This window comes from Rhinolophus hipposideros, assembly GCF_964194185.1.
Source record: "Rhinolophus hipposideros genome assembly, chromosome: 15".
NCBI classification, from domain to species: domain Eukaryota; kingdom Metazoa; phylum Chordata; class Mammalia; order Chiroptera; family Rhinolophidae; genus Rhinolophus; species Rhinolophus hipposideros.
Window position 1 is genome coordinate 64,791,886 of NC_138061.1, and position 26,431 is coordinate 64,818,316.

The window sequence follows — 26,431 nt, forward strand, 5'->3', positions numbered from 1 at the left end:
TCAAAGGACACCATCAAGAAAGTGAAAAAGACAACCCACAGAATGGGAGAAAATACCTGGAAATCATATATCTGATAAGGAACTTGCATCCAAAACATATAAAGAACACTTAGAACTCAATAATAAAGACAATTAACCCCGTTTTTTAAACGGACAAAGTATCTGAGTAGACATTTCTGTAAAGAAGGTATGTAAAGAAGGCAAATGGCCAATGAGCACACAAAAAGACGCTCAACATCATTAGTCATTAGAGGAAGGCAAGTCACAACCACAATGAGATACCACTTCACACCCACTAGAATGATGAAAATCCAAAGGACACAGATTAACAAATAAGGATGTGGAGAAAGTGGAACCCCTTTGCATTGCTGGTAGGATTGTAAAGTGATGCAGCCACTATGGAAAACAGTTTGGCAGTTCCTTAAAATATTAAACAAAAGCTATTACATAATCCAGTAATTCCTAGGAATGCTAGTTATAGAACCGGAAACATGCCCACACTAAAACCTGCTCATGAAAGTTCATAGCAGCAGCATTGTTACTAGCTGGAAAGAAAGTGAAAATAATCCAAATGTCCATTAACTGATGAATGGATAAACAACATGTGGTATATTCATACAATGGAATATTATTCAGCAATAAAAAGGTATGAAGTATTGATATATGCTACAATATGGACGAACCTTAAAACATTATGCTAATTAAAAGAAGTTAGTGCACTTTACAGGCTATGTGTGTAATATATTTCCTTTAACTATTAGTATTTCTCCTCTACACATTTTACACTCCACCATCCAAATACTATGTCCTCTATAACATTTGCCCTGTGATCCAAAATAAAACTCTTGCCCTTTTACAACGCACCAGATGCTACCAGAACATTTCCTCCACTCTGCATAATTATGCCCCTGCCTTCTGAGGATAAGCCTGTCAGTCAATTCTGTATCTTTCACATAGAATGACTTACTATATGTAAGGGTGTTCAGTGTTCTTTAAAGGATAAACATCATTACAATTAAAAAGAACACAGGCTTAGGACTCTAATAGTCCTTCATGTATCCAGTAAATGGTTACCGGTTGGTCACCTATTTTGTGCTGGAACTGAACTGAGCTCGAATCTAGATTCATCCATTTAATGTGGAACAAGTTACTTGAGGTCTCTAAATTTATTTTCCTCTCTCAATTGAATGTGCTACCTACACATCACAAAAGTGTTTGAGGATTGTAGTCAATAATATATTCCTTTTGGTATACATATGTACTCAAAAAAATGCCATTTCCTTTTTTTCTCCTTTCCTCAAAGTAACTGAACATACCTCTTTAGGTCTATGAAAAAAATGTTGTATGTAGAGGACATACCCAGAATAAAAATCTCAAACTTTCAAATCAAGTAATTTCAAATTTATAATTTATATTATGAACCCCACGTCTTATTAGTAAAATTACCTACGGAGTCTGAGAAGTAACGACATTTAAATGACAGGACTCTTATCCCACAGTGATTCTATGTAGTTGCTAGAAAATTACTTTATTCTAACCAAAATTTGCTTTTCCAAGAGGCTTGAATATTATAGCTACACTTTCTTAGGCAACAAATTTAACAAACATATTAAGGCCTTTCTCTGAAGACGATAGTATGCAGGGCTCTTTATGTATTATGTATTATGTATTCAAAGCACACTTTGAAGTAAACACACTGAGAAGCGTATGATGATGCAGGACTCTCAGACACTGTCGGTGAGAATGAAAATTAGCACAACCTTCCAAGAAGGAAAATTAGCAGTATGTATCAAAGGCCTCAAAACCAACATACCTTTTGATCCAATAATTACCTTCCTAGAAATTGATTATGAGGAAATAATCAATGATACAAAAGATTCAGGCACCAAGATGGTCATTGTAAAAAGTAACACTTTTAAAAATCTACATTCAATGTGCATAGGTGGATAGAATCACATTTTTTTTTATATGTTAAAAAGGGATTTGTTTCTCGTTAGCAAAATCATGGGCAATTTTTACTGTCTTACTCTTTGTAATTTCCAAATTTTCTGCAATTCAAATATGTTAATGGTAAAAAAAAAAAACACAAAAAAAACCCAGTAACTTTTTTTTTTTTCCTGATCCCAGTAACTTTTTTTAAGTGGCAAAACACTGTTTTCAGAGGTAAGAAAGTCACAACATATTTGATTGTCATTCCAGAGTTTTAAAAGTGAATTCAGATATATTAGCTGGATCCTTAATACATGCCATTAAGGTGGATGAAGTGGTTGTTTTGTCATTTTAACAAATGAGGAAACTACATGAGGTCACATGGCTTGTCCAAGGCCACAGAGTTGAGACTAAGAACCCATGGTTCTCATTTCTAATTCTATGCCTGGTCTCCACCAGTGGTTCTCAAAGTGTGGTCCCTGAACCAGCAGCAGAAGCATCACCTAGGAACCAATCAGAAATGCAGTCTCAGATCCTAGTCCAGACCTATGAATCAAAACCTCAGAGTGGGGTGTTTTAACATGCCCGCCACAGGACTCAGGTCTACCATGAATCTGAGAGTCACTGCTGTGATTCATGCTGCCTCACAAATACTTTGTGAGATAATCAAAATCATTTCTGGAAAAAAGGGGGTGGTGGTGGTATTATTTATACCACTGTCAATGGCATTTTCACATTTTCAGGCTCTTGTGAATTAACAGAAGGTAACTATAAGAATTCACAATAATCTTAATGTCTGATTCCTGACAATGAAATTAACCAACCACTTTCTTTTGTATTGTCACTAGCAGCCCTAGAGGACAGACAAATCATAAGTACAGTAATGTCACAGGAAATGAACTGATGAGCATGTTGGAATATAACTAGCTAAAAATGCTCAGAAAAGGAAGAGTCTGTTGTATTTAGGTGTGTCGTGTGCAAGGAGCGGGGATAGGAAACAGAAACATAACAAGTTTGTTTTTTTTTAACTTGAACCATTACTTCTAGGTAATATTCTTCTGACCTTGGTAACCCTGAAAACCAATATAACTACCTGATCTCCTGTGAAATTCAGGCCATAACTACTTTCGAAGTACTCGCTATATGTAAGGCATTGCACTGGTGCTATAGGAAACAAAAAGCTAAGAAAGACAATCTCTGCCCATGAAACTTTTAACGTACTATAGAACATCAACATTTCATCAAGAATAAAGAAAGGCAAAGAGAGGAAGTGCCACAAGATAAATTTTAAAACGTGCCATGGAAATTCAAAGAAAGGTGACGTCTCATTTTGGAGGGGACAGGAAAATGTGAATCTGGTAGACAGAATTTCAGTAGAGAAAAGTGGAGGAAGTGGGCATATCAGTCTCTTATTACAGAGCAAATGAGGCAGCAAGTTGGAGGGGAGGGTATGTGCAGAGGGACGGAGGGACACCATACTGCGACTGCAAGCAACAGCAGGAAGAACGATGACTGGCTTATACGGCCCTCCCAGGAACCAACTCCATCACTCTGGCAAAGAAAGTCTATTTCTAAATCACAACTACTCTCTTATGATAGCAATAATAACAATTCTCTTATTTACCTCAGTTATTTATCGGAAAAAAAAGGCCGGAGAAGGCAAGGCCCCAACATAAAAAATATAGGACATGTTCAAAGTTCAATAATCATTCTCTATTAGGTAAATCAAAATTACGTAATATTGAAAAAAATTACAAATCAAAATGTTTCCATTTCAAAAATCAGTTACAGTTTCTATTATTAGTAAATAAAGCATACATAATATAGATGACTAAAAATAATGTGAGGAAAAGTTATAAAAATGTTTTAAATAGATTGTATGTAAAAACATAATTCTTTGGAGGGGACTTACTTACCTAGCAAAAGTATACTGGAAGTTTCTTCTACTACTAAAAATACACTTATCAAATAATTCAACAATCACAATTCTAGGCATTTATCCCAGAAAAATAAAAACTTAGGTGCATGCAAAACCTGCACATGACAGTACACAGCAGATTTGCTGTAACAGCCCCAAACTGGAAACAACCCAAACATCCTGCAACGCATGTATGGTAAAACAAATTATAATACATCTACAACATGGAATACTACTCAGCAAGAAAAAGGAAGAAACTATTGGTGGATTTCAGGGAATTATGAGTGAGAAAAGGCAATTTGAAAGGTTACAAATTGTAATCTTTTTGAAATAACATAATTATAGAGACGGATAACAGATTAATAGTTGCCAGAAATCACGAGGGTGTTGGTGGGGCTCTACTGGGCAGTACCAGTGAGCACGGTGGTGATGGAACAGTTCTGTGTCTTGACTGTGATGGTGATTACATAAAGCTCCAGTTACAAAAGTGCACTTACAAATAAGTACAGGTATAAATGGTAAAACCTAAATAAGCTCTTGGTTTCTTGGTTTTGATATTGCATTACACTTATTGAAGCGATTGACATTGGGAAGACAGAATGAAGTGCACGTGGGATCTCATGTACATTTCTTCGCAATTTCTTGTGAATCTATCATTATTTCAAAAGAAAATGCTAAAAAAGATATAATGCCATTTCTTCAAAATGGATGATGCCCATTCATTCCTCTAACAGTACTATGAAAGTGGTATGCTTACCCACTGCTGATGGCATACTAAATTATTAGTTTCCTGTGGGAAATGATTTTATAGCATAAATCCAGGGCCATAAAATTTTGTGGCCTTTGACCTCATCATCTAATTTCTGGATATCACCTAAAGAAACAATATAAAATTTGGGAAAACATATATAGTCATGTGCTGCATAACGATATTTCAGTCAATGACAGACCACATACATGACAGTGGTACCATAAGATTATAACAGAACCAAAAAATATCCATCACCAAAAGACATCATAGTGCAATGTGTTACTCATGTGTTTGTTGTGACACTGGTACAAATAAACCTACTGCACTGCCAATTGTATGAAAGTATAGTACGTACAATTATGTAAAGTACATAATACTTGCTATTTCTCATTATTTTAGAGTGTACGTACTCTTTTTACTTATAAAAAAAGTCATTACAGCACCTGTCATTACAGCAGCAGTAGCTTCACACATCTTGTGTTTACGTCTCTTGATCACATCAGTTTCTCTTGTGCTGATTTAATCTCGTGTTGTTTGTACAGTAACATGCTGTGCAGGCCTGTAGCCTAGGAGCGATAGGCTACACCACACAGCCAGGTGAGCAGTGGGCTGTGCCATCTAGGTCTGTGTAAGTGCACTCTGTGATGTTCCCACAGTGAGGACAGTGCATAACGATGCATTTCTCAGGACGTTAAGCAGCAGTTGTGAAGCAGCACATGACTACATATGTGTGTGTGTGTGTGTGTGTGTGTGTGTGTGTGTGTGTGTGTGTGTATACCTATATATACACATATATATGTAAAGATATTACTACACTGTAATTGAGAACTGAATAAAACTGGATGCAACCTAGATGTTTGAGAATATGAGAATCATTAAATTCTCAAAATCTAGTTGTAAAATATCATGACAGCTTTTGATAACGCTGCTAATGGTACAACCATAAAAGAGAAAATGCATATTATGAGAGTAAAGCAAAATTCAAAATTAGCTTCTAAAACATGCATATAAAACAACAGGAAATATTTTTCACAAAATAAAAGATAATCGTGTTAGTGTGACAGAATTACAGGTACTTTTCTTAAACTTTCTTACAGAGTTGTCATATTATTTTCATAGCTAAGGAAATAAGCATACTTTTTACCTTATCCCAGAAATCAACCAAAGCTGTGAAGTCCCATTTCTTAGAATACGCCACATTGTATTTCAAAATAGCATCCTATGGAAAAAGCAGAAAAAGAACCCTCATGATACAGTCAAATGAATTATCTATGAATAGCCTGTCTCCTTTATGAATTACATCCAGTAAATTTCTTAATGCTAGACAAGCTTCCGCCTACCATTAACTACTCCACATCAGTATCTATGAACAAACAGAAGGCATGCTAATTTGTTATTCACTTAAGAAAAATGAGATTAGAAAGGTCAAGTAATAGGTGAAAAAACACCATAATTACTCTAAAGTATGCATTCTAAACAGAGATGACATATTCCAACTGGACAAAAATAGGATCCTGGAGATAAAAAATTTAAATATTATGATTTCTGGCCATCAAAAGGTATATATATACATATATATGTAGTATGATTCAATATGTACAAATACATATATAGTATATTTGTAGTATGAAATTTTCATGGGAAGAGTAAATTAGGGGAAAAAATGTCTAAAAAGCATTCCTGCTGGAGAGCGTAATAGTAAAAAAAAGATTGAGGACACTGTCCTAAAGCATACAGTGGTCTCTTTTCCTTTATTATCAGCTATTTTTATAAGCTACATATTAATGGTTATCCTCTCCCAACAGTTCACATAAACTACATACAGATTTATGTAGAATGAAGTCAAAATAATACGCCATCTACTGGTCAAATATTTAACTGTCTGAATAAACAGTACTTTATATGTGGTTACCTGTGTTAAAAACAAGACAACAGGTTCAAATTGGAGTTGCTTATGCTAAACCCCTTATCACCCAAATATGACTAATCGCAGTTTCAGCTCTTCTAATTAATGGAATCTTCTAAATGGAATCTTAATCCCATCAATCAGAAATCACCTGGTCGGTACTAGTGAGGCAATCAACACAACAGACCCCTGCCATCCCCTAAAGGAAGTAAACTTGTAACAACAAACCCACCTTTTGCTAGTATAACATCATGGTTCATGCTTCCTTCTTCCTTAAAAAAAAATCTTTATTTTGTACAGCTCCCGAGGGTTCCTTTCTATCTGCTAGATGGGATACTACCCAAATTCATGAATCACTGAATAATACCAGTAAGAGCTTTAAAATTTACTCAGGTGAATTTTGTTTTTCTAACACCAGGGTGGAATATACATAAGACAATCCATTAGCTATGCAGAAAAAACTAAGATTTACAATTATACTTCATCACATCCTTTTAAATTTCTATGATTATATTTTATAATTTACACATTATATTAATAAAGTAATAAATATGTAGAATTTATAAACAATTGTTAATATTCATAATACACACCCCAAAATTTTACTGAAGGTGTATATAAATCTGAAAAACAAATTATTACTATAAATCTTCCAAATTTCCTCATCATTAAAAAAGTTTTACAAAATTAACACTGCCAAAGAGTTTCCTGAAAAACACTTCATGCCATATAAATAATTACCAAGCATCTTGGTTAAAAAATGAGCCAACAAAATGTACATTATTTACTTGGAATCGGGGGATATCCAAGTTCTTTCAAAAAGGGAAAAAAAGTATCAACCATAAAATAGCATGGCAAAAGAAGTTTTTATTTTTCTCTCATAGCCATAATATAAAATTTTCCATCAGGGAAAAAAAAGATTTTAAGGATTTTTTTTTTTTCCTAATCACTTGTAACTGATTTCAGAACCTCACACAAAGTATTAAAATAGCAGTGTCTATCAACAGGTGAATGGATAAACAATGCATATACTGAAAATACTGAAGAAAAACAGTGATACACTCAGCAACATGGATAAATATTGAAAGCCTTCATTCTCGGTGAAAGAAGCCAAACACACTAGCACACACACTGTATGATTCCATTCATGTAAAATATAAACTAATCTATAGTTTAAAAAGCAGATCAACAGTTGTGTGGGGCCAGTGCAGAAAGAAGAGTCAACCACAAAGGTCAAGAGGGATCTCTGCCGTGACAGGAATGGTCTGTGTCTTGAATGTAGTGGGACCTTCATGGGTGCATGCAAATGTCAAGCGTCAACAAATCACATACCTTAAAAGGATGCACTTTCTTATATGTAAATTATTCCTCAAAGTTGGTAAGGAAAAACATTTTAAATGGCATTTAGACTTTAATTATGTAATGGGGCTTTCTAATTAGCATTAACTCCTAACTATTACTATTTACTTTTACTTCAGTCTTCAAGTCTCCAAAATAGTCTACTATGAGGTAGGTCTCCTATCATTAGAAAAACTGGATGCTAGTCTGTGTCCTTAACTATCAACTACTGAGTGAGGGTTTTTTTAAAGTGCATAATTCATAAGAGCACCATTAACTAAAACACAAAGAAGTCCATTCTTTGCAAATTACCAGACACATCATCTATAAAAATATTACTGTGTAAATCAACCTTTGAGGACACTGCTCCTATTTTAAACTTTTAACATTTTTAATCCCTCTTAAATCAACACCAAATGCAGAAAAAGAGCAAAAGGATTATTTTATATATTTATATATTAGGGATTTAATGTTTTCCCCTCCCTCTCACAGTGTTCTTACAGCAAAGGAAACAACTATCATAAGCAGATAGAAGAAAATCTCGATGGATTACTCTGTTCTACAGAATCTACCGTAAAATAAACAAAAAAAGGGAAATTCAGACTAAAGCAATTATCCCTTTCTAAAGTAATCGTGGTGCACTAAGGAACTGCTAGAGGTGAGTGAGCGATGTAATTTATTAGAGAACACTATGATTATTCGGCATTTAAGTTTAAAGAAAAAATAGGAAAATGCTTAAATAATCCTGTATATAAGGCCAAAACGACCCTTAGGCAGTGTTTCTCAAATAGAGTCTGGAAGGTATTCTTGGGTGGCCTACTTTGGTGTTTGTGACTTTTTAAGTGTGGTTTTAGAATAAATGGCCAAAAGACAACACACCATAGGAATGAAGGCTGGTACTTTCAGTAGATTAAACTGAAGGAAAGATTAAGCCATCCTAAGATACACCGCAGTACAGGAATATCAAATTATAAAAAATTGGTACCAAAGTGGTCACTATCATGTTTATCTGCAAGCTGACGTTCTGCATACAGATTCCAACTTTGCATCTACCAAGATTCACCAACTGTTTGTGATTAATAAGAAAAGTAGTAAATATAATACAAAATGAAAAATTTTGTATTTTCTTTATATAGTATTTTGTAGTTTCTCAGCATACTAACTGGGGGTTTAAATCAGTGGTTAAAAAAACTTCTGTGCAAAAAGGGAATAGTGACTACCAACTGTTTTCACTATGATAATGAACACAACTCGTAAGGCTTAAAATAGAAAAAAACAAATTGATATAGCCGTACAAAGTAAGTATAAAGAGTTTATATTTAGTTTTATGTTAGTACACATGTAATTAATTTTATACTAAGAATAAGTAAATTCTGTCAGATCCTGAGAATTTCTCTCATTTTAAGGAGTACATTACAAGATTGAGAAACACTGTCTCTAAGGAATAAAACTGTCAAAATACATTATGGTACAATATACCAACATCTTTCATGTTAAGAAAAAAAACAGGAGCTATAAAAAGGTATAGAGAGTTTAAGAATAAACTGTAACTATAAATGGAAAGAGCATAAAACCTGAGAAACTGTACACAACAAAATAAGTGTCTCAAAGAAAATGAAACCCATTTTCACGGAAATGTAGAAATACCTGTTACAGTTTGTAGTTATAAAACCGTTAAAAGTTGATTTCCTGTCAAGATGGTGGGGTGGGTAGGTAAACCCTGCACTTGCCTCCTCTCACAGCCACATCAAAACTACCAACTAAACTACAGAAGCACTATCACTGAGAATTGCCTGAAGTCTAGCCGAAGAGAAGTCCTACAGCTAAGGATATAAGGAAGAAGCCACCTCGAGACTGGTAGGAGGGGTGGAAACGTGGAACGAGCTGTCACACACCTGCATGTGGCAATTAAAAATGGGGAGAAATATTTCGGCTGTGGAGGCCCCCCATTGGAGCAAGAGGTCCCAGCCCGACACCAGGCTCCTCAGTCCAAAGTTCCAGTGCGGGGAGTCCCCATAACTCTGGCTGGGAAAACCAGCAGAGATGGTGGCCGAGGAAGACGGAGGGCGGCTGGAGCTCCAGGCGTTCCTCTTAAAGGGCCCGCGCACAGACCGACTCACTCGCTGTGAGCTCCAGCACTGGGACAGCAGCTTGACAGGTGCCAGGTACCTACAGGGAGGAACTGAGTTTTCTGGCTTCAGAGCAAAAGCTGGAGGAGCAGCTTTCTCACAGATAAAAGTGTGGAAGAAGCCATTATTTCTTTACTGAGCCCTCCCCCATCCTGGCGTGCAGATGAAGGCAGCTGCCATATCTCAGTCCCCCTCAACCAAGCTAACACGATTCACCTCACCATGGTGATTCCCTGAGACGGTGCCCAACACACTTGGAAACCCACTCAAGTCGCTTCCAGTGGCTTTGCCATATAAACAGCCTGTATTGTGTCATGCGGCAGACTTTCCTAAAATCTTTCCACATTCACAAGACCCAAACAAGCATATTGTGGCCTCACAGAGCCCTGTACCTCTTGCTAAGCAGCCCCAAGCCCAGAAGTTGGCCTCGGTTCACACCTTGACCTCTCCCACGCACCTCCAAGCACAGAGCAGTGGTTGCCATCTGCAGATTGCTTTGTGGCTCATGTCAGACGACCCAAGGCAGAACACAGACTTTGGCTGAACTTGGCTTGCTCCTTGGTGGGGCTCCTCAGAGGAGGCCCTGGGGTCGGCATGCGTGGCAGCTGGCTGCAGACCAAGCTGGAACACCACCTAGCCGCCTCCACAGGAGACACACCCAAAGGGCACACTGGACACGCAACAGAGTCCTGCTAAAGCAAATCCTGCTCCATAGGATCAGCCCCTGGACAATAGTTCCTCCACTGTAGTCACAACCAGTCCTCTACTGATGTGCAAATAGCAACCAAGGCTCAACTGCAACATGAGGGCACAGACAACCCACACAAAGGACACACCTGGAGCACACAACTCAGGTGACCAAGGAGACTGTGCCACTGGGTCACACAGGACACCTGCTATATAAGGCTACTCTATTAAGACTGAGAGACATAGCAGCTCTACCTAATACACAGAAACAAACACAGGGAGGCAGCCAAAATGGGCCAAGAAACATGTCCCAAATGAAAGAACAGAACAAAGCTCCAGAAAAAGAACTAAGTAAAATGGAGACAAGCGATCTACTAGATGCAGAGCTCAAAACACTGGCTATAAGCATGCTCAATGATCTCAGGGAGAACTTCAAGAAAGAGGAAACAGAAAAATGGTGATAGAAAACATAAAAAACAACCAGTCAGAAATGAAGAATAAAATAAATGAAATGAAGAATACATTAGTGGGAATCAACAGATTGGATGAAGCAGTGGATCGAATCAGAGATTTAAAAGTTAAGGTAGCAGAAAACACCCAAACAGAACAGCAAAAATAAATAAATAAATAAAATAATCCGAAAAAATGAGGAGAGTTTAAGGGGCCTCTAAGAAAACATTAAGCATGTACCAAGGAGAATAGAGAGAGCAAGAAACTGAATACCTATGTGAAGAAATAATGACTAAAAACTTCCCTAATCTGGTGACAGAAACAGACATACAAGCCCAGGAAGCACAGAGACTACTAATGAAGAAGAACCCAAAGAGGCCCACACCAAAGACACATCATAATTAAAAAGAGAAAGAGAGAATCTTAAAAGCAGCAAGAGAAAAGTAGTTAGTTACCTACGTGGGAGCTCCCATAAGATTGTAAACTGATTTCTCAACAGAAACTTTGCAGTAAGAAGGGATTGGCATGAAATATTCAAAGTGATGAAAAGCAAGGACCTACATCCAAGATTACTCTACCAAGCAAAGCTATTATTTAGAATCAAAGGACAGATAAAGAGCTTTCCAGAGAAGAAAAAGCTAAAGGAGTTCACCAACACCAAACCAATTACAAGGAATGTTAGATGAACTTGTATAAGACAAAAAAAAAAACACAAAACAAACAACTGATCAAATATATGAATAATAAAATGGCAAAAACTGCATTATCTATCGATAATTACTTTAAATGTAAATGGATTAACTGCTCCACTTAAAAGACGAGGATGGCTGAATGGATAAGAAAACAAGACCCTTACATATGACAGATAAAGACAAATGTCGTATGATTTCACTTATGTGTGGAATCTAAAGAAAAAAATAAAGAAATAAACAAAACAGAAACAAACTCATAAATACACAGAACATTTTGATGGTTACCAGCTCAGAGCGGGGCTGGGCAGTGTTTGAAAAAGGGGAAAGGTTCAAGAAGTACAAGTTAGTAGCTACAAAATAGTCACGGGGATGTAAAGTATAGCATAAGGAATATAGTCAGTAATATTGTAATAACTATATATAGTGTCAGATGGGTACTGGATTTATTGCGGGGATCGCCTCGAAAGTTATATAAATGACTAATCACTACGTTGTACACCTGAAACTAATATAATATTGTATGTCCCTCTAATTGCAAAATAAAATTATTAAAAAAGATTAGAAAAACTTTAGAAGTTTAAATAGCTGTAGTGCCAAAAATAAACGTATATCACCAATATTTTAGCTACCAGAAAAGCAATCTCATGATTGCCCTTACAGTCTTAAATATTTAAAAAATCAAAAATAAATTACTGCCAAAATATAAGAACAAATTATTAAACTGCTAGAAGCTATATTAAAAGCAATAAAAAAAAGAATGCTTAATGTATACTTTAATCATTAGGAAACTCAGCTTCCCTTAAGGCAAATATTGCTGAAGTCATAATTCTTTCCTCATTTATTTTTAAAGACATTTCGGAAACATGACAATTCTGAAACAAAAATAAAAGAGAAGCCTGGACCAAAGGAAATTGAATGTGGAATCAAGAAACAGAGGTCTGGGCAGACCCAGTGGCTCAAGCGGTTAGAGCTCCACGCTCCTAACTCCGAAGGCTGCCAGTTCGATTCCCACATGGGCCAGTGGGCTCTCAACCACAAGGTTGCCAGTTCAACCCCTCGAGTCCCTCAAGGGATGGTGGGCAGCGCCCCCTGCAACTAGAATTGAACACAGCACCTTGAGCTGAGCTGCTGCTGAGCTCCCAGATGGCTCAGTTGGTTGGAGTATGGGCTCTCAAACACAAGGTTGCCAGTTCGATTCCTCGACTCCCGCACGGGATGGGGGGCAGCGCCCCCTGAAACTAGTGACAGCAACTGGACCTGGAGCTGAGCTGAGCCCTCCACAACTAAGACTGAAAGGAAAACAACTTGAACCTGAACGATACACTCCACAACTAAGATTGAAAAAACAACTTGACTTGGGAAAAAAGTCCTGGAAGTACACACTGTTCTCCAATAAAGTCCTGTTCCCATTCCCCCAATAAAATCTTTTTAAAAAAAGAAACAGAGGTCTTATTCCTGGTTCTCCAAATTATTCTGTGAGGCCCCTGGCAAGTCATTTACAACTCTCAATACTTCTACTCATTTTCTTAGTGATAGATGGAAACCAAGAATGTCTCTGAAAACAGTTCCTCAGGAAGCAAGCACATTGCATATAAATAATGCCATTATCCAAGTCCACTAGAGATCAAAAAATGTCTTTGAGGGAGGAGACACAAGGCCTGTAGGAGGCAATAACAAAAAGAACACACCTTCAGGTTTTGGGGTCGTGTGAATTTGTTGAGAAGTGCAGTCTGAATCAGCTCCCATCTGCTCCCTGCAGTTCGCTCACCATTCTTTGAGGAAAAGGAAAAATAAATGAGGAAGCTATTCAAGGATCTCCCACATCATAGAATCAGGAGTCAAGTAAGAATGTACTGTACTAGATCAGATACTAAAAGAACATGAGATTTGTTCTTACCTCATCTTCCACAGGGTACAAGTTTTGTTCTGAACAAGGCATCTTAACATGCTTGTTGTCCCACAAATCTTTACAATGTGTTGGAAAAGGTTTAGGAACTTCTCCTGCTCGCAAAAGATCTACCTGAAATAGAGGTTAGCAAGAAAACTGTAAGTGCATAAAAACTAGGTGTATTGTCTACAAAAGAATCCAAATCAAGCAGCCAAAGCAAATGCTATAAAATACCAGCTCCTAGACAAGAAATCTTCAGCTGTTCCCACCCCTGATCTCCATTTAATCAGTTTCCAAGTCACCACGTCCTGGGCATTCTACCTCCAATCTCTCTAGGAGCCTGGTCCTCATCCCTTGCCTGAATTTCTGCCAACAGCTTTCTATCCCTCCCTTTCCCTAACTCCGTCTGCTCCCAGAACATCATCCCCCTTAAACTCTTATGTCACTTGGAAATAACATTATCTTTCTCAAGTATTCCCAGGCTTCTGATATGGCTCCCCTCTGCCTATACTGATTCCAAATGATGTTCCCAGTTTGAAACTTCTCCTCTTACCCAAACACTATCTGGTTAAACATCTAATTTCACCTTCAATGCTCAGCCCAATTTTCATTTCCTCTAAGAAGTCTTCAGAAACTTTTTAAAAGGCAGTAGTTTATTCCCTCCTATTTTTTATTAGATTAGTATACTAGAGCACACTAGTGTTTCCTTCCCCTACTAGACTCTAAATTTCTTGAAAATAATAACCATATTAACATTGTATTCTGAATATTTATAACAGAGCCTGGCATGTATTTTTATATGTACATTGTGTGTGTGTGTGTGTGTGTGTATTTATATATATATATATATATGTAAATATACACATATGTGCATATATTCACATTTGCTACTTATAATGAGCATTCAATCAATGTTTGAGGAAGGAGATACTTTAAAACATAAAAATTTTACATTTTGCCTATTCTGGACATTTCATATAAATGGAATAATACAATACATGGCTTTTTGTATCTGGCCTCTTCACTTAGCATAATGTTTTCAACATTTATCCATGTTGTAGCAGGAATCAGTACTTCATTGCAGATAATCAAATAATCACATAAATATTTCAACTGTAATACGCTATGAACAAGAAGTTCGTGGTGTTAAGAGAAGCTATTCTAGACAATTTTAGCTTAACTTGTGCACATAGAGAAGTGACAATTGAGCTGAACTCTAAAGGATAAAAAGAACTTAACCAGGAAAAGGGGGAAAGGAAGATTATTCCTTAAAAAGGGAACAGCTTATGAAAAGAAAGACTGTCAAATAGGCAGCTTCATAAAAAGTCTGCAACTCAAGAGAACTACATTGCAGACCATCTATATAGGTGACTATTAAAACCATAACTGTGAATGAAACTACCCAGAGAGAGAGTGAGAAGAAAAGTGGATGTGTGAGAAAGCCTTGGGGAATGGCCACACAGAGAAGAAGAGCTAAAGGAACATAAAAAGTGACTAAGGAGGTAGGAAGAAAACTAGGATTACATGGTGTCATTGAAGCCAAAGGATGAGAATATTCCAAGGAGGAAAAGAATGGTCAAAAGTGGCTGAGTCATCAATTACGCTGAAAATATTTTCACCTCCAGATGGAGACCCCAGAGGTGATTTTGTAAAGTTGTTCCACATAATCTGAGGTGATAAAACAGGTACCAGTCCAGCTTGCACATATGAGAATATACTTTGTGTGTGTGTGCGTGCATTGTGTGTTTGAACATGAGTACAGGCATGTGGTGATGTGTGTGCATCTATGTGCGTGTACGCGTGTATGCACGCACATTGTGTCTGAATGTGAGGATGTGCATGTGGTGATGTGTGTGCATCTATGTGCGTGTATGTATGTTTATGTGTGTTCATCCACGTGTTTATAGATAATCAAGCACTGAACGTCATGTCCATGCATTTCAGATTGCCTTACATTTCTAATGCGAAATATCAGCTTTATTTTATTCAAATTCTGTAACTATTAATACCTGGCATCTTAGAAATATAACTAAGGACTGTTAACTTACTAATAGTAACAATTAATTACACATATATATTACCATATTCAGGAAAAACAATCTACAAGAAAATACACCAAATTATTAAAACTGGCAACAGGACTAAGAGACAGGTTTTCTGAGTTTTATACTTTTACATAATAGTTGCATTTTTTTTTACAATGACTGCATTACTTTTGTAATAAGGAATTTTAAAAAGATTTTTAACAAATAAATAAACAATAATTATAGAGATTAAGTAACGATTGTATAGGATCCTCTGAGTTTTCTTTGTGGGTGTCTTAATTTTACATACACTAGCAATACCTCTTTTTCCTGTATCGCCCACTATTTAAGAATTCACCATGTCCTATCAGTTTTACCTCAAAACAGTGCAACCATCTATTTTCTCCTTTTTTATTTCCACCATTACCCTATCTCAGTGATTTTCAAACTTTTTAAAATAGAATTGTTTTTTCTTTAAGAAATCTGACATGAGGGCCGGCCCGGTGGCTCAGGCGGTTGGAGCTCACTGCTCCTAATTCCGAAGGCTGAGGAGTTCGATTCCCACATGGGCCAGTGGGCTCTCAACCACGAGGTTGCTGGTTCAACAACTCGAGTCCTGCAAGGGATGGTGGGCTCCGCCCCCTGCAACTAAGATTCAACAGGGCACCTTGAGCTGAGCTGCTGCTGAGCTCCCAGATGGTTCAGTTGGTTGGAGCGCGTCCTCTCAACCACATGGTTGCCGGTTCGACTCCTGCAAGGGATGGTGGGCTGTGCCCCCTGCAACTAGCAACGGCAACTGGACCTGGAGCTGAGCTGAGCCCTCCACAACTAAGACTGAAAGGACAACTTGAGTTGGAAAAAAGGCCTGGAAGTACACACTGTTCCCCAATAAAGTCCTGTTCCCCTTCCCCAATAAAATCTTTAAAAAAAAAAAAAAGAAATCTGACATGAAATCATTAAAATCAAATGAAAGCTGTTTTAATAAATAAAATTTTTACAATAATTTTTACTTACTCTAACATCAATAAATGAGGATGACTGTTTTAAGAAGTACAAAATTTGAAATTGGGAGTTAAGGATGACAGCTAAAGTAACTATTTAATTCACATTTATACCTCTTACACATTGTTAAGAAAACCCTACTCACCTAAATAGTAGCAAATGGTAATTTTCTTAATTGTTATTTTGATGTTAAGGAAATTCTTCAGTTAAACAGCAGTGGCAAGAGAACCTTGATTCTATGGTCTGCACAAAAATGACTTCTCTTGGTAAATCTGCTGTTTAAAAGGTGGTATCAAGCATTTTCAAATTTCAAATTTGAACTAACAAACACAATTTCAAATTGTTTGTTAGTTTTTGTATTACTGGTTAAAATTATAATTTAGGAAAGAAACGGGTACACTTTCAAAAGAACCTCTGAACCATTTCCATGCAGTACAATTTGATAATTACTGTCTCATCGCTTATCTGAGCTCTTACCTTTCCCTGGTAATGTAAAACTGAAGTGATCCTCACTTCAATTTTTTTCTCTTTTGTTTTTTTTTACATACAGTGGTCTGATTACTCTTGCTGCAGCACAACTATTGTCTGCACACACATTTTAATGATTTCCAAAACCTACAGAGTCAAGTGTAGTTCCTGGCTCCTGAAGCCCTCTCTGATTTGAACCCAATCCACATTTCAAGCCTTTTCTTCCACCATTTCCCATCCAAATTCTAAGCTCTGGCAAACCAAATGTTTTCCATTCCTAAACATATTTTTCAACTACACAGCCTTTTCTTACATAGGTTATGTATCTGTCTGGAACTCTCTTGCCTTACTAACTCCACTTCAGAAATTTCTGCTCATCTTTTTGAGCTCAGCTCAAACCCCACCACCCTGCTAAACATCACTTCTATCTCTAACCACGCTAAAGAATTCTGTACTTCAATATATTTAATCACATCTAGACTAAGTTGTACCATAAAAGGGATTTTTTAAAGTAGTCCCTGTAAAATCTAGTAACAGTGTGACTAATCAATGAGATGACTATTTAAAACTATCCAAGGCGGCCGGATGGTTCAGTTGGTTAGACCAGGAACTCTCAACAACAAGGTTGCCAGTTCAATTACCACATGGGATGATGGGCTGCACCCCCTGCAACTAAGACTGAAAACCATGACTGGACTTGGAGCTGAGCTGCGCCCTCCACAACTAAATTGAAGGACAATGACTTGGAACTGATGGGCCGTGGGGAAACACACTGTTCCCCAAAATTCCCCAATAAAAAAAAAACCAAAAAACTATCCAATGTGTGATGTAAATCTGCTAAAATTGGATTATGGTAATGGTTATCTAACTGAGTAAATTCACTAAATATTACTGAATTGAGTTGAGCACTTAAAATGGGTAAGTTTTATATACCTCAATAAAACTGTAGTTTAAAAAAAGAACCCACAGAAAGAATAAAAGAGGTTTCCAGCAGCTTGCCAGGAATGGGAAGTTATTGTTTAGGAGGTACCAAGTTTCTGTGTGGGATAATGGAAAATTTCTGAAAATGGAGAGTGGCAATGCTTGCATAACATTATGAATGTACTTAATGCCACTGAAACATACATTTTAAAATGGTTAAAATGGCAAATTTTATATTATGTATATTTAACTATAATTTTAAAAATGAGGTAGGTTTTAGACATGTTGAGTTTGAGATACCTATGGAACAGTGATGGAAATATCTAGAAGAATCTAAAGCTCAGAAAAGAAGGCAAAACTGGAGAATTATTTGAGGATCCTGAAAACATACAACTTTGAATTTTAGAGACCAACCCAATACTTAACATGTAGTGTTAATAAATACTGTCAATTAAATATTTTTAACAAGAGAATCCAATGAATTTTCTTAAAATTATAGAAAATTCCAGTTTCTTCATCAGCTGACAATGATTCATGTTACAGATTTGTTAAATATAGTATTAAGTAAGCTATCATATTTCTACATTCTGTAGATGTCTCTATACCTTATATGAGGTGTGATCAAAAGATACGGTGAACATTTAAATTTTAAAAATGTATTACAGTAAAAGACACATTGCCATTAATCCCTCTCAAAATACTCCCCCTCGCTTTGAACACACCTATCCCATCGTTCTTGCCACTTTCTGAAGCAGTTCTCTTTCATGAGTATCTTTACTTCATCCTCCACCATGACAACTCTCCATGCCACACATTGCTTCTGGTATACAGCAATTTTCTCAAATAAAAACATTACAGTGTGTCCTCATCCACCTTATTCACTAGATCTGACACCGCGCAACTTCTGGCTCTTCCCCAAAGTCAAAATGACTCAGGACATCGAGGCAGACACAACAGCACAACTGAAGACACTCACGAAAAGAGAACTTCCAGAACTGCTTCAGAAAGTGGCAAGAACAATGGGATAAGTGTGTTCAAAGCAAGGAGAAGTATTTTGAGGGGGATTAATGGCAATGTTTCTTTTACTGTAATAAATTTTTTTTCAATTTAAACATTCACCATATTCGTTGATCACACCTCTTACATGCAGAAAAAGAAGCACTTTTTAGACCTCGGTCTGTTTTTCACATTAACAATAGTATCACAAGAAATCAAGACTTAATCTTCTCTCTTTATAGGTGAGAGGTAATACCTACCCGAATAGTTACTGTGTGATTGGCAGAAGGTCTCAAGAGAGGCAGCTGAATCCCACAGCTAGGCATTCTTCTCATCTCTTCAATAGGAGTTCCAAGCCATTTCTTATCTGGAGAAAGGTGAGGTGGAATGTATTTAGGGATCTTCCTGTCTGTTCTTTGATGCTTGATTTCACATTGTTCTTTTCTAAGGTCAAAACAAAAGTATTCAGTCACTGCTTAAATTCATTTAATAATACACAATACAAAACTTACCCAGAATGTTATTTTTTTAAATGTGCCAAGTTTGTTCTCCCTCCTTGGTAATTACCAAAAACAAACAAAAAAATCTTATAGAGCGTATAGTAAAACCCAAGAGTTTCAAGAGCTTATTTTCAATAGTCCGTGGAAGAAATTTCCAAACACACATAAATCACTTTCTGAAAAAAGACCATGTAACAATATGAGCTTGACAAATGAGTCATAGTTCATAGTATCAGCTACTTCTCAGGACTCTAGGCAGTAATTTTCAATGATGTGAACTTATTATGACATGCTTACTAGGAAAAAAAATCACAGAAATTACAGAGTGGGCTTTAAGAGTCCATATGAGATAATTGCAAAAATGTAATTTATATATATATATATATATATATATATATATATATATATATTTTTTTTTTTTTTTTGTAATTAGACAGACTGGGATTTAAACCCCAGCATTACCACCCACCAATGACATAATTTCAGTGAATTCTCTAACCCAAATTTCAGTTTTCTCATTTGTGAAGTGAGTACAATACCACCTGCCTGCCCGTCAGAGCATTAGAGAAAATGCAGTATACAATGGCCTAGGAAAATGGCTAAAAAACAGTAGCTACTACCAATCAAATATTTTTATGTTCTGATAATTCACATAAATTTCAGAAGGAAGTTCATGAAACTAAAAATCTTACTAATAATATTTATTTATTGGTTTTCTGTTTCTGACCTTTTTGAAATTTAAAACTCTGAGTCTAGGTTTAAATTCAACATAAATAGTTATCAAGAAACCCTACTGTTTCTTTGCTTCGGTGTAAAACATAAATTTGTCAAACCCCCCTTACAAAATTATAAAACACATTACACTATTGGAGATACTCCTGAGGCCAAAAACTACCTTTTTTCCTCTGCTTTCGGCATTCTCATGAAATGATCTGTGATTTTAGAATCCTTTTTCCCCTGTTGCTTGGAATTTCTGCATTCTACATTCAGGCTAGAAGTACTTCCAGGCAGTTTGGCGTTTAAATCATTTATTCCAGCACGACTCTCTCCTCCTTCAAACTGGAAATGCAATTGAATTTCACCTCCCTTAGCAGAGCACCATTTCCTTGATTCAGGGTCGGCTTCCTTTGCTTGGAACCTTGAAGGTTTATTTGCTGTTTGGGAGGAACTGCTATCTTCTTGTTCATCGAAACCTGGACTTGTCTCTTCATCTGCTTCTGAGTCCTGACAACTATTTTTGGAATTATCTACATCCATCGGTGACTCAGGCTCACTTTCTTTCTCAAATGGAGGAGAATTTCCTAGACTACTTTCCTGTCTACTCAACTTGTTGGCATTTTTCAGTCCAGTACTGACATCCTCAGAGCCAATGTCTGACAAGGGACTCTCTGGTACCACATCTATCTCCTCCTGCTGACAACCTGCACAGTCTTCCACAAGATGACAAGACTTGCTGCACTTCTGGTGGCTTCTGGCTTCTCTGGCCTGTTCATCTTCTGTAGTCTGCTTTGTATTTGCAAGCTTTACGGGTATAAAAAATTGTTGATTGTCTCTACTTTCCTCACTATCTGTGTCACTGTGATCATCATTTTGGGGTGACTGATCAACGTTAGCATTACTGAACTGTTCTGGTACCAGAGTTACTGCTGGAGGTTCACTTTCCAAAAGCTGCTCTGTATGTTTCCCTTCATTTTGCCACTTACACATAGCTGCAGTCTGATGCTGGTTCAAATACTGTATACTTTTTTCAACTGGTGATGTATCAATACTTAGCTGAGAAACAGTTTCTAATTTTTCCATGTTATGTTGATAAAAGTTATCTTTTTGTATAGAACTCATCATGGACTCTACTCTTGTATTGTTGTTTTCTTTACTAGGCAAACTACAAGAAAATAGAAAGAACTAATGATACAACAGAACTTATGATAAAGAACTTATGATGTAAAAACCACTTACCCAACCACATTCCCACAATGTCACAGCAATAATTAAACTACTTGTGATACTAAAGCACGTAGCATGACTCAATGACTTTGCACATACACCTATAATGCCCTTCCCCTAACTATGTGCCTAACAAGTACCCGCCAGAATGAAGTGTTAAAATTACTCACTTCCTGTGCAGTCTTTCCAGCAAAGGTAAACTGGATTATTTGTTCTGTATGCTAGCCACCACTGTACCTTATTTTTATGCAGTTATCATACTAAGTAATACAGCAGGTCCTCAAATAACATTGTTTCATTCAATGTCATTTTGTTATAATGTTGGTAAAGTGCAGTTAGAACTTAATTCTTGTTTATACCAATTAGCCTATAGTAAAACTGGTTTCATTATGTGTCATTTCACTTAAAGATGAAAAACCTATTGACAATGTTAAGTGAGGACTTACTGTAATCCTGTGTTTTTTATCTGTCACCACCACTACACTATACGTATCTTAAAGACACAGACTATTCCTCCTTCAGCTCCGTATCTCAAGTATATAGCACAGTCCCTGGCATATAGGAGACTCTAAAAAGTTATTATTCATAAACTGGAAGAATGAATAAATGTAGATAAAGAAAAATGGGAAAGCAAGAAAGAGAGGAAATAGCATGAAGCGAGATAAAACATCCATATATCACATTATTCATTTCTCTATACAGACATGTTTCTATACCTTTCTGATTCAGCTGTCTTGATTCCTTTAGTGTCCATCCAACTGGTAATAGACTTTTGTTTGAAAACTGTAAAAAACAAAACAAAACAAAAACACCCAAAACATTAATGTATATGCATACATGCCTTCAAAGAGAAAATACCTATAGCGGTATAAATACATGTGAGGCATTATGCTAAGTTCTGTGGGTTAAACAAAAATTAATCACTCTTTCCACACTCAAGAAATGGGAGACAACACGAGAGAACATAAATATAAATACATTTGCAATAGAATAGAGAGTAACTGGCTTCTGAAAGAGTTGGTATGGCCTAATGGGTGAGAATATAGGCTCTGGAATGAGGTCACCTGGATTCAAATCCTGGCTCTCCCACTGTATCCCCACGTGATGTTGTGAGGGGTCATTTCTGTATGTCTCAGTCTCCTTATCTGTAAACATGTAAATTAATAGTCTCTCCCCTGGGATTACAAAAAAACTGTCAAAAGTCACACTCAGAGCTGTAATTCCAGAATTCAAATCTAGGAAGCTCCCAGTCAGGCACAAGTAGCCTGGAGGGCAAATCTGAAGGGGCAAGAAGAGACCATTGGTAGAAACCAGCCAGGAAGTTATTGGTCTAGGTCAGTGGTTCCCAAACCATCTGAATCATTTCTTACTGAGGCTGGTAATAAATGGATCCCAGGGCCACATTCAGACCTACTGAATCAGAATCTATATATGTGATGATGGAGGTGCGGGGAAAGCTAGAATTTGTATTTTTTCAAAAACGGATTTTGATGATCAACTAGGTTGGAGAACTACTGACCAAGGACCAAAACTAATCCTTGTCAGAATAGAGTAAAAGTTGAGAAGTGAGAGTCACCACAATGACTTCACAATCATAGGAAAAGTTAAAGGTGACGATAAGTTTTAGCTTGAGACTTCAAAGATGGCAACAGCATTAATTAGAAAGGTGGAAGATAAGAGAACTGGATTTGGGGGGAAATATGATTAAGTCAATTCTGAACATACTAAATTTGAGATGCCAAAGAGGTAACTAGATAGAAATGACCAGCAGCCAGTAGCAAAAGTAGAATTGATGAATCAGTAGAGGGAAATGCAACACAAATAAATGCCAGCCACAATTTACGTGAGCATTAGAAATAAGCACGCTTTCAAAATCAATGCACTGCATGTGTAATAAATGTATATATTTTAGTATAAAACACACACATAATCTTAAACATTCTCAATTACCGTCTAAATTGCAATGTAAGGATCCAGGCACCTTATGTCATAGACTCATTCTCATCTACCTGTGTCCCCTCATATACAGTAACATGAGAAAAACAGATGCTGTCCCAAATATATGGGAATCAACAGCTTATTTGTCACTGTAATTGAGCACCACATAATTTGTACTTTCCACAGAATACTAACATTCCAACTAGTAAAAATCCTTGTTTAGCATTTTCAAAATAGTTTCTCTCACAGAAGTAATCTTTGAGATTGTGGTGAAGAAGTGGTGGGAAGAATATATCTGATATTTCTTGTTACACATGACTACTCCAGCAATTTTATTAAGTTAGTACTTCTACAGCAAATCCGGCTTCAGAGAAAAAATTAGTTTCAGCCAGAAGGAGGGAAGAGGATGAATCCTTGACTCTGAGATTTTTTTCTATAGTTTCTTCTTCTCTACTTAATTTCATTATATCAAACACAGCCACGTATTGAAAATCCTCTAATTTTCAATTAGAGCAATGAGCAAAAAACGTCATGTTTTGAGTCTGTAGAATTTAAAACACTCTTTTCCACAACTGTGAGGATTAAAGGGTATGCAGTGGCTAGGTTCCCTGTAACACACACGAAAAACAATACTATGATGACAAGTCTACAGAACCTAAAGACTACATACAACATCCCTTCATAAAAAACTACCAAGTGTTCCACTTTGGCTGAAGGAGCGCTCTCTCCTGCAGCTCTGACACTGAGCCTATTCCCCCTCTAGCTTCAGGCTACGCACTATCATTCCCAAAGCCTGAGAACAGGATGAAAAAGGAGAAGCAACAGGTGGGGAACCAATATGTCCTACTAACAAAACATTCCTGTGTCCTTCTGAGGTCCCCAGAGAAACGTCTGCCTACTACTTCTCTTTCCAATACCACTACTTCTGGCTTCCAAAGTTTCTTTCACAACACATCACAGGGCTGCTTCAGTTTTACCCCTCTTATTCCTGAAGTAAGCATAAAATGATACTTCTCAGGTTTCCTGGGAATTTCTTTCTTTAACTAGATATAATAACAGTAAACAAAAAGGAAGGCAATAGGTGATGAAAAAGATACAAGACCTGGAATCAAATGAGATAGAGATCTTTGAGCCTCTATTTTTCTCACCTATAAAATGGGGTTAACAATCCATACTTTCAAGGCTTATGTTGATCAATAAGAGAAAACATTAAGTATCTGGTCTCAGAGCAGAAACTCAACAAATGTATTCTCTTCCAACACTTTCACCCAATCTTTTTTCACTGAGATCAGTAGTTCTCCAACTTTATTCTGACTTCACACCATTTACACATAATCTAATCAGTAACATCACTCAGTAACCAGCTTATTTCAATGAGCAAATCATTCAATTAGGCACTACAAAGGCAGGCAAAAGGCACAAAACAAGTAAAATTTACCTACACTTCAAAGGAACATCCCACTCCACAAAAAGTCTCTTTCCTCTAGCAGCAGCAAGATAAAATATGGGAGGAAGGACGTGGTGAGACCAAAGAGCATGGACAGTGGAGGAGATTTTGAGATGAATAAAGATATCTGAAGATGTTTTTGACAGCACTGAGTCTGAAAGAATGACAGGATAGGGGACAAGCCAGCTCCAGCCCCCGTTCACCAACCACTGGCCTACACTCGAACTATCTCTGGAGTGGGCAGAGAAACTCTAAGTAGTTGTAACAGGCAGAAAAGGGGAGCTGCAGTAGCAACACAACTGGAGAAACCATTCCCCATCAGAATGTGAATAGAATGCTGAGTTTTGCCTATGTGCAGATTTGCAGATTTTAATTAATATAAAAAACAAGCCCAGGACGATAAATAACAAAATGTAAAGATATTGAATAAATATCCACTTTCCTATCTCACCTACTTCTTCTAGAATATATATACATATATATATATATATGTATATATATAAACATTTTAAATACGAAGTTCCTAAAAAAATCCAGAATTTGAAACAATAGTTTTTGATACAAATTTAGACTTCGAACATTTTGTTAATTTCTGTCCTGTGCCAGGTATACTGAAAACATTTACACACATGAAGTACAGCCCAAGCATTAATTTGGTTCCTCTTTCAAAGAAAATCTTCCTGCAGAAAACCAGAGGATACAACCATTGAAGATTGTATGGAAGACTGCTCCCACCTGCAACTAACTCCTCCTTTTATATGCAAATGAAGTCAATGGACCACAGCTTAGCCTGTCACAAGTCCTGGAGTGCCTCCTCCTCCCCAAGCTCCTTTACCACCAAGTCCTCTGAAATCTAACGTAAAATGTTAAACCCATCCCTTCCTGTCTATCTTCAAAATAACACCAATGTTAAAAGAACAGGTACATCTCTTATTGGAACTGCACTTGTTTCTTGCAGCTGGTCTCCTTGTCTACAGTCTTGACTTTCTCTAACCCAGTGTTTTACAGAATACAAATGACCAAAATTTTTAATGAAATAATTCACAATATAAGAATGCATCACACATAGTAAGGGTATTATTTCATAAAACATGTTATAAATATGGCATATTTACCAGGTACATCTGTGTACCAGGTGAAATTGAAACTGTGGGTTGTAGTCAGAAAAGTCCAAAGGCCACTGCCTAAGCCATCTTTTCTAAAATATTGACCAAACAATATCTCCCTTCTTAAAAGCTTTTTAGTGGCTCACTTCCCGTTAACCACAGAATAAATAACGTTCAAACGCCTTGAAATGACACTCGTTTGTCCATAAGCTCCTGCCAGCCTTCCCTGCCTCATGTAATGGCATTCTGTGCTCCAGTCCTACCACCTTCTGCACACGCTGTTCTCTCTGCCTATATCATGTTCTCTCTGATTTATACAGCAAGCCCTGCGTATCCTGCAATACTTGGTTTGGGTCTGCTCCCCACTGCCTCTAACTCCTGGGAGAACTAAGTGTGC

General features: G+C 36.9%; 1 protein-coding gene across 7 annotated transcripts in view; it reads right to left on the bottom strand.

The window, feature by feature from the left end:
- PARG (poly(ADP-ribose) glycohydrolase) overlaps window positions 1–26,431 on the bottom strand; it is a 141,345-nt gene that overhangs the window by 113,109 nt on the left and 1,805 nt on the right. For all 7 annotated transcript variants that reach the window (XR_013994939.1, XM_081073532.1, XM_081073531.1 and 4 more), the window contains exons 2-7: window positions 22,260–22,326; window positions 20,495–21,481; window positions 19,356–19,543; window positions 13,698–13,816; window positions 13,489–13,572; window positions 5,743–5,817 (exon numbers count right to left, since the gene is read on the bottom strand). Coding sequence is in view for 6 of the 7 variants with exons in the window: in XM_081073532.1 (XP_080929658.1) it covers window positions 5,743–5,817; window positions 13,489–13,572; window positions 13,698–13,816; window positions 19,356–19,543; window positions 20,495–21,481; window positions 22,260–22,326 (1,520 nt within the window). In the remaining variant the exon portion in view is untranslated. The remainder of the gene's footprint in view (window positions 1–5,742; window positions 5,818–13,488; window positions 13,573–13,697; window positions 13,817–19,355; window positions 19,544–20,494; window positions 21,482–22,259; window positions 22,327–26,431) is intronic.